Here is a 14,157-nt window from a genome sequence, read left to right as displayed (position 1 = left end):
AGAATAAAAAAATTCAGAAAATGTAAAATAAAAATCAAGGAGTTGAAAAATTGAGGAAACGAGAAACCGAAAGATCGAAAAATGAAAAATTGTAATATCGAAAAATTGCAAATCGAAAAATTGAAAAACAAAAAATTATGAAACGAAACATTGAATATTGACATGAAAAATTTGGTTGAAGGTAAATAAATTCAGATTTTTCGAAAAACTATAAGATTTGACTTTGCGAATGTTATTTTTTTTAGCGTTTGTAAGATTTCAGAGCATTCGGTTAGGCCATTTCAAAGTTAAATAATTATACAATTTTGATTTTTTTTCCAAAAATTTCGATGTCTAGGGAGAAAAGTCAACACGGATTCATACACCACAAGTGCAGAAATTTCTTTTTCAAATACTTATAATTTAGGGACTCTAAATAAAACCAATGTTTGATGTTTAATTTTTCAATTATAAGATTTTTTAATTTAATAATTTTTCAATTTTGTAATTTTACAATTTTTCAATGTTTTGATTTTCAATTGTTCAAAATTTCAAACTCAGTTTTTAAAGTTTTTGGGTTTTCAGTTTATTTTTTCTGGAATTTTTCGTTTTTAAATGTATTTTTCGATTTTTGCAAATTTTAATTAAACAATTTTTCAATTTTAAATTTTATAATTCTTTGTTTCTTAATTTTTTCGTTTTTTCCATTATTCAATTTTCGATTTTTCAAATATCAGAATTTCATCGATTCGATTTTCCAATTTTTAATTTTTTAATAATTCAATTTTTAAATTTACAGATTTACAGTTTAATGATTTTTTTCGTTTTTACAAATATCCAATTTTATAAGTTTGTGGTTTTACAATTTTTGGATTTTTGAGTTTATATTTTTACAATTTTTGCGATTTTCTCAATTGTTCGGTTTTTAATGAATGAATTTTTAAATTTTGAATTTTATAATTCTTCGTTTTTAAAATTCTTCTATTTTTTAATTTTTCAAAATTTCGATGTCAGTTTTTCAAGTTTTTGATTTTTCAATTTTACAGTTTTGCGATATTTTGTCTAAAAAATTATTTGATTTTTGAAGTTATTTGGAAGAATCTCTGTGACTTCTTTGAAAGAATCTCGGAGTCCCGATTTCCAGATGGTCCCAGGCACCCCTATCTATAGTAAGGCAGTTTTATGTTAAACAATAAAACAATGTTTCCTTGATCATTAATAAAAAATAGACATCAAGGCAAATTCATAAACCACAAGTGTAGGGGTACGTTATTTTATAAAATTTAAATGGCGCTTACTAAAAATAAGGAATACAATTATAGAATACTATAATCAGTTTTAAATATTTAAAATGTGTCAGTTAGTGTATGTGGACACCTATTTTATTTTCCTGTCGTTGCAGCCGAACAAGGACATCTTCTGCTGGCGCTGCCACCACGACTCGGTCCAGGTGGCCTGCGAGACCTGCCCCCGGGCCTACCACGTGCGCTGCCTCAAGCAGACCATCATGGACGCCGAGCACTGGCCGTGCCCCGAGTGCGTCTCGATCCTCAAGGCCGAGAACACGCAAACGCGGTATGTCCGTATATACATATATATTTTTCAATGACTTGAATTCGTTTTCTGGAACGGAATCTGGGTTTCAGGTCGAAAGCGATGCGGGGGATGTCTCTGGAGCACCTGTGCAGTTTGCTCAAGTTCGCCGTGAAGAGGATGATCCAGTGTAACGGGGTATGCGTGAGGGTTGAGAGCGATTTTCTGGGTTAATGGTGGCGTTGTGTTTGCAGTCGGAGCCGTTTATTCATCCCGTCGACGAGAAGCAGTTTCCCGAGTACAGGAGTTATATAGTTCAGCCGATGACGTTGACGATGTTGGAGAAAAATATCAAGGATAATGCGTACGGGAGCACGCAGGCGTTCGAGGCGGACGCGAAGTGGATTCTGCATAACAGTATCATTTTTAACTCCTGTTAGTATCGATTTTGGATTTATTGATGGGGGCGTGCCAGTTGGGTCAGTGCACAGGCGGGTTTGGGAAAGTTTTAATTTCGTTGCTGAGCATTATTTAGTATATCGCGTAGATAATTTCTCTGTGGAAAATGTATTTGGTTATTTACTCAAGCAAATTAATTTTCATTTTCTCCATTTTGTCACAATTTTTCATTTTCTTCATTTTTTCAATGTTTTTTTCGATTTTTTAATTTTTCGTTTCTTCAATTTTTCAAGTCTCGATTTCCAATTTTTAGATTTTTGAAACTTTTCATTATATACTTTTTCGTTTTCATTATTGTTTTTGAAATTTTACAATTTTTCCGTTTTTTGATTCGAAAAGTCGAAAAATTGAAAAACTAAAAAATCGGAAAAAATTGAAAAATCGTAGAACTGAAGAAAACGAAAAATTGTAGAATTGCAAAAGTGGAAAATCGAAAAACTGTAAATCAAAGAACTGAAGAAAGGAAAAATTGAACCATTGAAAAACTAAAAATCCAGAAATTTAAAAATCGAAAACTGGAAATAAGAAAAAACGAATCAAATCGAACCATTGGAAAACCCGAAAATTGTAAAGTCGAAAAACTGTAACATTGAAAGAAAAAAATCGAGAAATTGGGAAATCAAAAATCGAATAAATTAAAGTTTTAAAATCCAGTAATTAGAAAATAGAAAAATTAGTAGAATTGGAAAAGTGAAAACTCTATAGATAGAAAATTGAAAAACTGGGAACTTTAAAAATGAAAAATTGCAAATCGAATAATTGAAGAAACCGAAAATTGAGAAAATTGATATTTAAAAAAAAAATTGAAAATTGGAATAAAAACCACAATGAAAAATTGCAGAACGAAAATTTGAAGAAGTGGAAAATTAAAATTAAAAATCGAAAAATTGGCAAGTCGAATTAATGAAAAAGTTTTAAATTCCAGTGATTGAAATTATAGGTGAAAAGATTTTAAAAAATATTATTAATATTATTTTGTATTTAAACGTATCCAAAAATTGAAAAATTTCACATTGAATACGAAAATTATAAAATCAGAATATTGAAAAATCGAAGAATTGTAAAAAAAGAAAAAATATCGAAACGAAAAATTACAAATCAAAAAAGTGGAAAATCGAAAAACTGAAAAGAAGGAAAGACGAATCCAATCGAAAAATTTAAACACCCAAAAACTGTAACATTGAAAGATAAAAAAATTCAAAAGTTAAATATCCAGTAATTGAAAAATTATAAGTAGGAAAATTTAAAATCGAATAAATAAAAGTTTCAATTCCAATAATTGAAAAATGGAAAAATTCTAAAATCGTAAAATTGGAAAAGTGAAAGGTATTAAAAATGATAAAAAACGGAAACAAAAATTGCAATTAGAAAAATTGAAAACTCCCGAAAATGCAAATCAAAAAAGTGAAAACCCTAGAAATTGAAACTCCATAAATTGGGAAATCGAAAAACTGAAAACTTTAAAAATGAAAAATTGTAAATTGACGAAACGGAAAATTGAGAAACTTTGAATTGAAAAAAAAATTATAAAAATGGAACATTGAAAAATCGTAAAAGTAAAGAAAAAAAAAACCGCAACGAAAAATTGCAAAACGAAAATTAGAAGAAATGAAAAATTAAACAATCAAAAATTGAAAAATTAAAAATCCAAAAATTAGAAAGTCGAATAAATGAAACAGTTCAATGATTGAAAAAGGGAAAGTCTGTAATCAAATATTTTCACATTGAAAATAAAAAAAATATTAGAACATTGAAAAATCGAAGAATTGTAAAAAGGAAAAAATATCGAAACGAAAAATTAAAAATCGAAAGTGTTTATCGAAGAACTGAAGAAACGAAAAACTGAAATATTGAAAAATAAAAATCGAGAAATTTAAAAATCGGAAAATTGGAAAGAAGAAAATACTAATTCAATTGAAAAATTTGAAAATATCAAAAAATTCAAAAGTTAAATATCGGGAAATTGAGAAATTAAAAATAAAAGTTTTAAAATACAATAATTCAAAAGTGGAAAAATTCTAAAATCGTAAAATTGGAAAAATGGAAAAAAAAAATATAAAAACAGAGACAAAAAATTGCAAATCGAAAAATTGAAGAAATGAAAAATTGAAAAGTCCTAAAATTGCAAATTATAAAAATTGAAAACTTTCAAAACGAAAAATTGTAAATCAAATAATTCACAAAACGGAAAATTGAAAAAAAAAACTTAATTGGAACATTGAAAAACAGTAAAAATAAAGAAAATAAAAAGCCGCAACGAAAAATTGAGGAAATGAAAAATTGAAAAGTTAAAAATGGAAAAATCGAAAGTCGAATCAATGAAAAAGTTTTAAAGTCCAATGATTGAAAAAAGGAAAGTCTGAAATCGTAAGTCAAATATGTTAAAAATTATTGTGATTACTATTACGTACTTAAAATGAAAACTAGGAAGATTGCAACTTAAAAATTCAAGAAACGAAAAATCGAGAAAAAGAAAAATTTTAAATGAAAAAAACAAATTTAAAAATTTCAAACTTGAAAAATGGAAAAATTGAAAACCGAAAAATTGCAAATTAAAAATTTAAAAATTTCACATAAATGAAAATTATAAAATCGGAACATTGACAAATCGAAAAATTGAAAACTTGAAGAAAATAAAATACGAAACAAAAAGTTGCAAATCGAAACATTGAAAACCCAAAAAATGAAGGAAACAAAAACCGAAACGAAAAATTGCAAAGCGAAAATTTCAAGAATTGAAAAATTGGAAAAATAATATTGAAAAAACAAGATTTTATAAAATCGGAACATTGAAAATAGAAAATTTTTGAAAAATAAAGAAAATAAAAAACCGAAATGAAAAATTGAAACATTGAAAAACTAGAAATCCAGAAATTTAAAAACTGAAAAATTGGAAAACCCAAAAATTGTAAAATCGAAAAATTATACAATTGTCAAAACTGTGAAGTCGAAAAACGATAACATTGAAAGATCAAAAAATTCAAAAGTTAAATATCGGGAAATTGAGAAATTAAAAATAGAAAAATTAAAAATCGAATAAATAAAATTTTAAAATCCAATAATTGAAATATGAAAAAATTCTAAAATCGGAAAAGTGAAAAGTAAAAAATTATAACAAGCAGAAACGAAACTGAAGTTGTAAAAATTGAAATTCCATAAGTTAAAAACTGAAAACTTGTAAGAAATGAAAAACTGTAAACCGAATAATTGAAGAAACGGAAAATTGAAAAAATTGAAATTGAGAAAAAAAAAAATTGGAACATAGAAAAATCGTAAAAATAAAGAAAATAAGAAACCTCGACGAAAAATTGCAAAACGAAAATTTTAAGAAATAAAAAATTGGAGATTCAAAAAATTGAAAAATTAAAAATCGAAAAATTGGAAAGTCGAATAAATGAAAAAAATTTCACGTCCAGTGATTGCAAAGGGGAAAGTCTGAAATCTAAGTCAAATATTTTAAAAATTATTATTGTTATTATTACGTATTTAAAATGAAAACTGGAAAAACTGAAACTCAAAAATTGAAGAAACGAAAAATAAAAAAATCTGAAAGTTGAAAAATCAAAAATTGAAAAATTTCACATTGAAGATAAACATTATAAAATCAGAAAATTGAAAAATCGAAGAATTGTAAAAAAAGAAAAAATATCAAAACGAAAAATTGGAAAGAAGAAAAGACGAATTCAATCGAAAAATTTGAAAAGCCAAAAAGAAAGGAAGATTAAAAAATTCAAAAGTTAAGTATCGGGAAATTGAGAAATTTGAAATCGAATAAATAACAGTTTTAAAATACAATAATTGAAACAAAAAAATATGAAAAATTGAAAAACTGCAAATCGAAAAATTGAGAAAGTTATATTGAAAAAATAATTATAAAATCGAACATTTGTAGAAATAAGGAAATAAAAAATCGAAACGAAAAATTTCAAATGAAAAAGTTTTAAAACTCAATTAAAAAAAAAATCACAAGTAAAATTGACAAAATTGAATATTTTAAAAAAGATTATTTTTTACATATTTAAAACGAAATCGAAAAATTGAAAAATCAAGGAATTGAAAAATCTAAAATTTCAATCAGAACATTGAAAAATCCAAAAATTAGGAAATTAACATATTGAAAAACAAGAAAAAGAAAATTGAGAAACGAAAAATTGAAGAAATTGAAATTGTAAAAATAAAGAAAGCAAAAAGACTGAATACGATAAATTGCAAATGGAAAATTTGAAGAAATGAAATATTGAAGAATCGAAAAATTGAAGAATTAATAAAAATTGAAAAGTCGAATAAATGACAAAATTTTAAATTCCAATAATTGAAAAATGAAAAAATTCTAAAATCGTAAAATTGAAAAAGTGAAATATTTTAAAAATTATTATTCTTATTACATACTTAAAATGAAAAGGAAAAATTGAAAACTCTAACATTGAGAAAATGAAAATTTAAAAATCAAAATGTTTACAAAAATTTGAAAAAATTGAAACCGAAAAAACAAAACGATAAATCGTAAATCGAAAATTTAAAGAAATGAAAAATTGAAAACCCAGGAGTTTTAAATCCAAAAATTGCAAAATCTAAAAATCGAAGAAACAAAAAAATGAAGAATAGAAAAATCGCAAATAGAAAAATTGAAGAAACGAAAATCTGAAAAAATTAAAATTGAAAAAATTAAGAAAATAAAAAACTGAAACTCAAAAATTGAAGAAACGAAAAATAAAAAAATCTAAAAGTTGAAAAATTCAAAAATTGAAAAATTTCACATCAGAACATTGCAAAATCGAAGAATTGTAAAAAAAAATATCGAAACGAAAAATTAAAAATCGAAAAATTGTTTATCGAAGAAGTGAAGAAACGAAAAAGTGAAACATTGAAAAATAAAAATCGAGAAATTTAAAAATCGAAAAATAGGAAAGAAGAAAAGCCGAATTCAATCGAAAAATTTGAAAACCCAGAAAGAGAGGATGATCAAAAAATACAAAAGTTAAGTATCTGGAAGTTGAAAAATTAAAAATCGAATAAATAACAGTTTTAAAATACAATAATTGAAAAGTGGAAAAATTCTAAAATCGTAAAATTGGAAAAGTGAAAAATCTTAAAAATGATAAAAACAGAGACAAAAAATTGCAAATCGTAAGTATTCATAAGTTGGAAAATCGAAAAATTGAAAACTTTAAAAATGAAAAATTGCAAATAAAATAATTCACAAAACGGAAAATTGAAAAAAAAAATTAAATTGGAACATTGAAAAATAGTAAAAATAAATAAAATAAAAAGCCGCAACGAAAATTTGAGGAAATGAAAAATTGAAAAATTAAAAATGGAAAAATTGAAAGTCGAATCAATGAAAAAGGAAAAAGTTTTAAAGTCCAATGATTGAGAAAAGGAAAGTCTGAAATCGTAAGTCAAATATTTTAAAAATTGTTGTTATTATTATTACGTATTTAAAAAGTTCAAAAATCAAAAATTGAAAATCGAAAAATTGCAAATTGAAAAATTTAAAAATTCAAAAATTGAAAAATTTCACATTGAAAACAAAAATGATAAAATCAGAATATTGGCCAACCGAAAAAATGAAGAAAATACAAAAACGAAACGAAAAGCTGCAAATCAAAAGAAATTATAAAATCGGAATATTAAAAAATCGAAAATTTGTTAAAATAAGGAAATAAAAAACCGAAACGAAAAAATTCACAAGTAAAATTGACAAATGTAAATATTTTAAAAATGATTATACATTACATATTTAAAATGAAATCGAAAAATTGAAAAATCATCAAAATGGAAAAATCCAAAAATTGGGAAATTAACGTATTGAAAAACAAGAAAAAGAAAATTGAGAAACGAAAAATCGAAGAAATTGAAATTGTAAAAATAAAGAAAACAAAAAACTGAATACGGTAAATTGCAAATCGAAAATTTGAAGAAATGAAATATTGAAGAAGAATCGAAAAATTGAAGAATTAATAAAAATTGAAAAGTCGAATAAATGACAAACTTTTAAATTCCAATAACTGAAAAATGAAAAAATTCTAAAATCGTAAAATTGAAAAAGTGAAATATTTTAAAAATTATTATTCTTATTAAATACTTAAAATGAAAAGGAAAAATTGAAAACTCTAAGATTGAGAAAATGAAAATTTAAAAATCAAAAAGTTTACAAAAATTTGAAAAAATTGAAACCGAAAAAACAAAACGATAAATCGTAAATCGAAAATTTAAAGAAATGAAAAATTGAAAACCCAGGAGTTTTAAATCCAAAAATTGCAAAATCGAAAAATCGAAGAACCAAAAAAATGAAGAATAGAAAAATCGCAAATCGAAGAAACGAAAATCTGAAAAAATTAAAATTGAAAAAATAAAGAAAATAAAAAATCAAAAGTGGGAAAATTCAAAAACTGAAAATTTTAAATTCGAAAACTCAAAAAATTGAAAAGTTGAAGAACTGAAAAATTCAAGTAAAAAAGCTACGAGAATGTGTTATTTACGCCTTTGGTTTTTATTGTGTAAAAATTATAATATTATAATATGAAAAAAATTGCAAACAATTTTTATATTGCAAAAATTTGTTGGGCTGTACTTCATAGGCGAGGGAAGTTCTGTCGAAATAACCTTTAACCAATTTTTTTGTATGTGGTTATGTTCTAAATCATTAATAAATTGATCCAACTGGCATCGTTTACTTGTTTTTTGTTGTGGCGTCCAGGTAGTTGTAATTAATTTTTAAACTCTGATTAATTGAGTCAAAATTACTTCAAAAGTACTATCAGGATAAGAGAGTAATTATACAATACAAGTACTTCCACTTTCGCCGGAAATGACATGTTTTCAATGTCGTTTTCTTTATAGAGTAACAGTACGACTTAACTTGAGACACCCGGTTTATAAGTATACATCTTAAAATAAGTATCTTCTTTATCTACATATAGTGTAATAACCTAGTCTTAAGTTCTATTTTAGTGCATCCAAACTCGTTGTAAGACCACACATATAATCTAAATTCCAGCCTTTCCAGATCAGTCCAAGCTCACCACCGCCGCCAAAACCATCGTAAAAATCTGCAAACAAGAAATGGCCGAGGTCGAGAACTGCCCCTCGTGCTACCTCAACGCCAACACCAAGAAACACACCTGGTTCGTCGAGGTCTGCCCCAAGCCCCACCTCCTCGTCTGGGCCAAACTCAAAGGCTTCCCCTACTGGCCGGCCAAGGTGATGTCCATAAACTCGTCGGGGATGGCCGACGTGCGCTTCTTCGGCGCCCACGACAAGGCCTGGGTCAGCGTGAAAGACTGCTACCTGTACTCGGTCAAGGACCCCAACTCCGGCAAGCAGAAGCGCAACGACATCATCGAGTGCGTCAAGGAGCTGGAGCTGTACGTCGACAACCTGAGGGAGATCTACGGGAGGGTGAACTTCGCGCCGTTCAAGACGCTGCTGGAGGCGGACAGCCAGCTGAGGCAGCTGCAGGTGTTCTTGCCGAATTACAGGAACGACGGGAAGGAGATTGTGTGGAAGATGAAGGAGGCGAGGAGCGATAAGGGGAAGAGCGGGGACGAGTCGGAGGGGGAGAGCAGTGAAGAGAGTAGCGATGAGGAGGAGGAGGACGGCGAGGATGAGGACGATAGGGGGAAGAGGAAGGGGGAGGAGAAGTCGAATGGGGATAAGCACAAGGAGGGGATGACGAGGATCGATTATCGCGATAGTCCTGCAGGTATGTAGAGAGTGTAGGGGATAGTAGGGTTTTTTTGATTGAAAATTTTCTTTTAAGACTTGAGGATGTTAGAGACAGCTGTACTCTACCATCAATATATAGATACTAGAGGTGAAATAGTTTGAGAATAGCACGTTTAAAGTCGATAACTAAAAACTGTAAACAACTGACATTTGTGAATGAATCCCAGACGACCTCTTATTTTTGAAAGTGAACTAGTATGGCCTTATCGTCGTTTGTATATGGCTATTATGGGTGTGCTATTCTCAAATTATTTTACCTCTACCTGACTTTATCCTACTTTACTTCACAAACAAGGCATAATCAAATTACTTCAAAAACAAGACAAGGGGTCCCTGAGATTCTTTCAATTACTCCAAAATTAAAACAAACAATTCTTGCAAACTATTTCAAAACTATCCACGGGGACTCCTCGAGATTCTTCCAAACTACTTCAGAAACAGCACCCACAAGGAGTCCCCGAGATTCTTTTAAAATACTTCAAAAACCAGAGAAGGGATCCTCGAGATTCTTTCAAACTACTTCAAAAACCAAGCATAAGGGATCGCAGAGATTCTTTCATATTACATAAAAAACAGGGCAAGGGATCCCCGAAATTCTTTCAAACTACTTCAGAAACAAGACCCACAGGGGGTCCTCGAGATTTTTTAAAACTACTTCAAAAATAAGACAAGAGATCCCAGAGATTCTTTTAAACTACTTCAAAAACAAAACAAGGGATCCCCGAGATTCTTTTAACCTACTTCAAAAACAAGACAAGGGATCCCCGAGATTCTTTCAAACTACTTCAAAAACCAAAACAAGCGATCCCAGAGATTCTTTCAAACTACTTCAGAAACAAGACCCACAGGGGGTCCCCGAGATTCTTTTAAACTACTTCAAAAACAAGACAAGGGATCGCAGAGATTCTTTCAAACTACTTCAGAAACAAGACCCACGGGGGGTCCCCGAGATTCTTTTAAACTACTTCAAAAACAAGAACAGGGATCCCAGAGATTCTTTCAAACTACTTCAAAAACAGGGCACAAGGGATCGCAGCGATTCTGTCATATTACATAAAAAACAAGACAAGAGATAATAAATATAATATGAACTTCAGAAACAAGACCCACGGGGGGTCCCAGAAATTCTTTTAAACTACTTAAAAAATCAGACACAAGGGATCCCAGAGATTCTTTCTAATTACATAAAAAACAAGAGGCAAAAACAACAAAGGAATCCCAGAGATTTTTTCAAACTACTTCAAAAACAAGAGGCAAAAACAACAAAGGAGTCCCAAAGATTCTTGCTAAACTACTTCAGAAACAAGAGGCAAAAACAACAAAGGAATCCCAGAGATTCTTTCAAACTACTTCAAAAACAAGAGGCAAAAACAACAAAGGAATCCCAGAGATTCTTGCAAAACAATTTCAGAAACAAGACCCACCGGGAGTCCCCGAGATTCTTTTAAACAACTACAAAAACAAGACAAGGAATAACAGAGATTCTTTCAAACTACTTCAAAAACAAGAGGCAAATACAACAAAGGAATCCCAGAGATTCTTTCAAACTACTTCAAAAACAAGAGGCAAACACAACAAAGGAATCCCAGAGATTCCTGCAAAACAACTTCAGAAACAAGACCCACCGGGGGTCCCCGAGATTCTTTTAAACTACTTCAAAAACAAGACAAGGAATCTCAGAGATTCTTTCAAACTACTTAAAAAACAAGAGGCAAAACAGCAAAGGAATCCCAGAGATTCTTTCAAACTACTTCAAAAACAAGAGACAAACACAACAAAGGAATCCCAGAGATTATTTCAAACTACTTCAAAAATAAGAGGCAAAAACAACAAAGGAATCCCAGAGATTCTTTCAAACTACTTCAAAAATAAGAGGCAAAAACAACAAAGGAATCCCAGAGATTCTTTCAAAGTACTTCAAAAACCAGGCACAAGGGATTCGGAGATTCTTTCAAATTACTTAATAAACATGGCAAAAGATCTCCGAGATTCTTTCAAAATTACTTCAAAAACAGGATAAGAGAACCCCGAGATTCTTTCAAATTATGTACTTTAAAAACAGGACAAGAGATTCCAGAGATTCTTTCAAACTAATTAAAAAACAAACGCAAGGGGACCCCGAGATTCCTTCAAACAACTTCAAATACCAGACAGAAATGGTCCCCGAGATTCTTTTAAATTGCTTAAAAAACAAGACAAAGGATCCTCGAGTAAACAAAAACAAACTACAGGAGGTTCCAAAGATTCTTTCAAACTAGTTCAAACATAATCCAAGGGATTCCAGAGATTCCTTCAAACTACTTCAAAAACTGGGGGTCCTAGAGATTATTTCTAACCACTTCAAAAACCAGACACAAGGGGCCCTGAGATCCTTTCAAATTAATTGAACAAGCAAGGGCTCCAAACTACAAGAGTTTGTACAGAGTTTTTCAAGTTACTTTATAAACAAGACCCACAGTGGGTCCTCGAGATTATTTTAAACTACTTCAAATAACAGACAAAGGGGGTCCCTAGATTCTTTCAAACTACTTCAAAAACTAACAACAAGATTTTCCAGAGATTCTTTCAAACTACATCAAAACCCAGATACAAAGGATTCTTGAGATTCTTTCAAATTACTTCAAAAACAAGACCCACGGGAAGTCCTTGAGATTCTTTTAAACTATTTAAAAAAGCAGACACAAGAGATCCCCAAGATCCTTTCAAACTACTTCAAAAACATAACACAAGGGACCCTGAGATTCATTCAAACTACTTCAAAAACCAGACACAAGGGGCCCCGAGATATTTTCAAATTACTTCAAGAACAAGCAAAGGATCCCAGAGATTCTTTCCAATTACTTCAAAAATAAGACAAGGGATTTCAGAGATTCTTTCAAGTTGCTTCAAAGATAAACTACAAGAGTTTCTAGAGAATTTTTCAAGTTACTTTAAAAACAAGACCCACAGGGGATCCCCGAGATTATTTTAAACTATGTACTTCAAAAAACAGACAAAGGGGTTCCCTAGATTCTTTCAAACTACTTCAAAACCCAGATACAAAGGATCCCTGAGATTCTTTCAAATTACTTCAAAAACAAGACCCACGGGAAGTTCTTGAGATTCTTTTAAACTACTTAAAAAACCAGACAAAGGGGGTCCTTGAGATTCTTTCAAACTACTTCAAAAACCAACATCAAGATTTTCGAGAGATTGTTTCAAATTAGCTCAAAAACAAAACGCACAGGGGGTCCCCAAGATTCTTTCAAACTACTTCAAAACCCAGATACAAAGGATTCCTGAGATTCTTTCAATTACTTCAAAAACAAGATAAGGGATCCCAGAGATTCTTTCAAACTGCTTCAAAGATAAACTGCAGGAATTTCTAGAGATTATTTCAAGTTACTTTAAAAACAAGACCTAAAAATAAGAATAAGAATAAGTTTATTGCACAACTAGAGCAGCGTACAAAAACCTACAGTGGGTCCTCGAGATTATTTTAAACTACATACTTCAAAAAACTGACAAAGGGGTTCCCCTAGATTCTTTCGAACTACTTAAAAAACAAACAACAAGATTTTCCAGAGATTTTTTCAAATGACCTCAAAACTCACTGAAGGTCCCCAAGATTCTTTCAAACTACTTCAAAAACAAAACACAGGAGTTTCTTGAAATTCTTTTAAACTACTTCAAAAACAAGACCTACAGGTGGTCCTCGAGCTTCTTTCAAACTACTTCAAAAACTGGGGGTCCTAGAGATTATTTCTAAGCACTTCAAAAACCAGACACAAGGGGCCCCGAGATCCTTTCAAATTACTTCAAAAACAAGCAAGGAATCCCTGAGATTCTTTCAAATTACTTCAAAAACAAGACAAGGGATCCCAGAGACTCTTTCAAGCTACTTCAAAGATAAACTACAAGAGTTTCTAGAGATTCTTTCTAGTTACTTTAAAAACAAGACCCACAGGGGGTCCTCGAGATTATTTTAAACTACTTCAAAAAACAGACAAAGGGGGTCCCCTAGATTCTTTCAAACTACTTCAAAACCCAGATGCAAAGAATCCCTGAGATTCTTTCAAATTACTTCAAAAACAAGACCCACGGGAAGTCCTTGAGATTCTTTTAAAGTACTTAAAAAACAGACAAAGGGGGTCCCTGAGATTCTTTCAAACTACTTCAAAAACCAGGCACAAAGAATCCCCGAGATTCTTTCAAACAACTTCAAAAAGCAGACACAAGGGGGCGCCGTGATACTTTCAAATTACTTTAAAAACAAAAACCACGGAGGGTTCCCGAGATTCTTTGATTCTTTTGAAGTACTTAAAAAACCAGAGGGGGGGGGGGCGGGATTCTTTAAAATTACTCCAAGAAACGAAAAACTGAAAATCGAGAAATTTATAAAACCAAAAAATTGAAAAGAAAGAAAGGCGAATCCAATTGAAAAAATTTAAAAACCCAAAAATTGTAAAATCGAAAAAT

The 14,157-nt window shown here is 29.9% G+C and overlaps 1 protein-coding gene across 3 annotated transcripts in view; it reads left to right on the top strand.

The window, feature by feature from the left end:
- The window catches only part of LOC135131029 (MYND-type zinc finger-containing chromatin reader ZMYND8), a 50,172-nt gene that overhangs the window by 22,570 nt on the left and 13,445 nt on the right, over positions 1–14,157 (top strand). For 2 of the 3 annotated variants that reach the window (XM_064058543.1, XM_064058545.1), the window contains 4 exons: positions 1,382–1,554; positions 1,626–1,710; positions 1,767–1,947; positions 8,972–9,676. In XM_064058543.1, coding sequence (XP_063914613.1) covers positions 1,382–1,554; positions 1,626–1,710; positions 1,767–1,947; positions 8,972–9,676 — 1,144 coding nt within the window. The remainder of the gene's footprint in view (positions 1–1,381; positions 1,555–1,625; positions 1,711–1,766; positions 1,948–8,971; positions 9,677–14,157) is intronic. The other variant, XM_064058544.1, reaches the window with a different exon arrangement.

The sequence above is a fragment of the Zophobas morio genome, unplaced genomic scaffold (assembly GCF_036711695.1).
Source record: "Zophobas morio isolate AGI-343-1 ecotype UQ-CSIRO unplaced genomic scaffold, CSIRO_AGI_Zmor_V1 ptg000018l, whole genome shotgun sequence".
Taxonomy (NCBI): domain Eukaryota; kingdom Metazoa; phylum Arthropoda; class Insecta; order Coleoptera; family Tenebrionidae; genus Zophobas; species Zophobas morio.
Note: the sequence above shows the minus strand (reverse complement) of the source record. Positions and strands in the feature narration are given on the sequence as shown.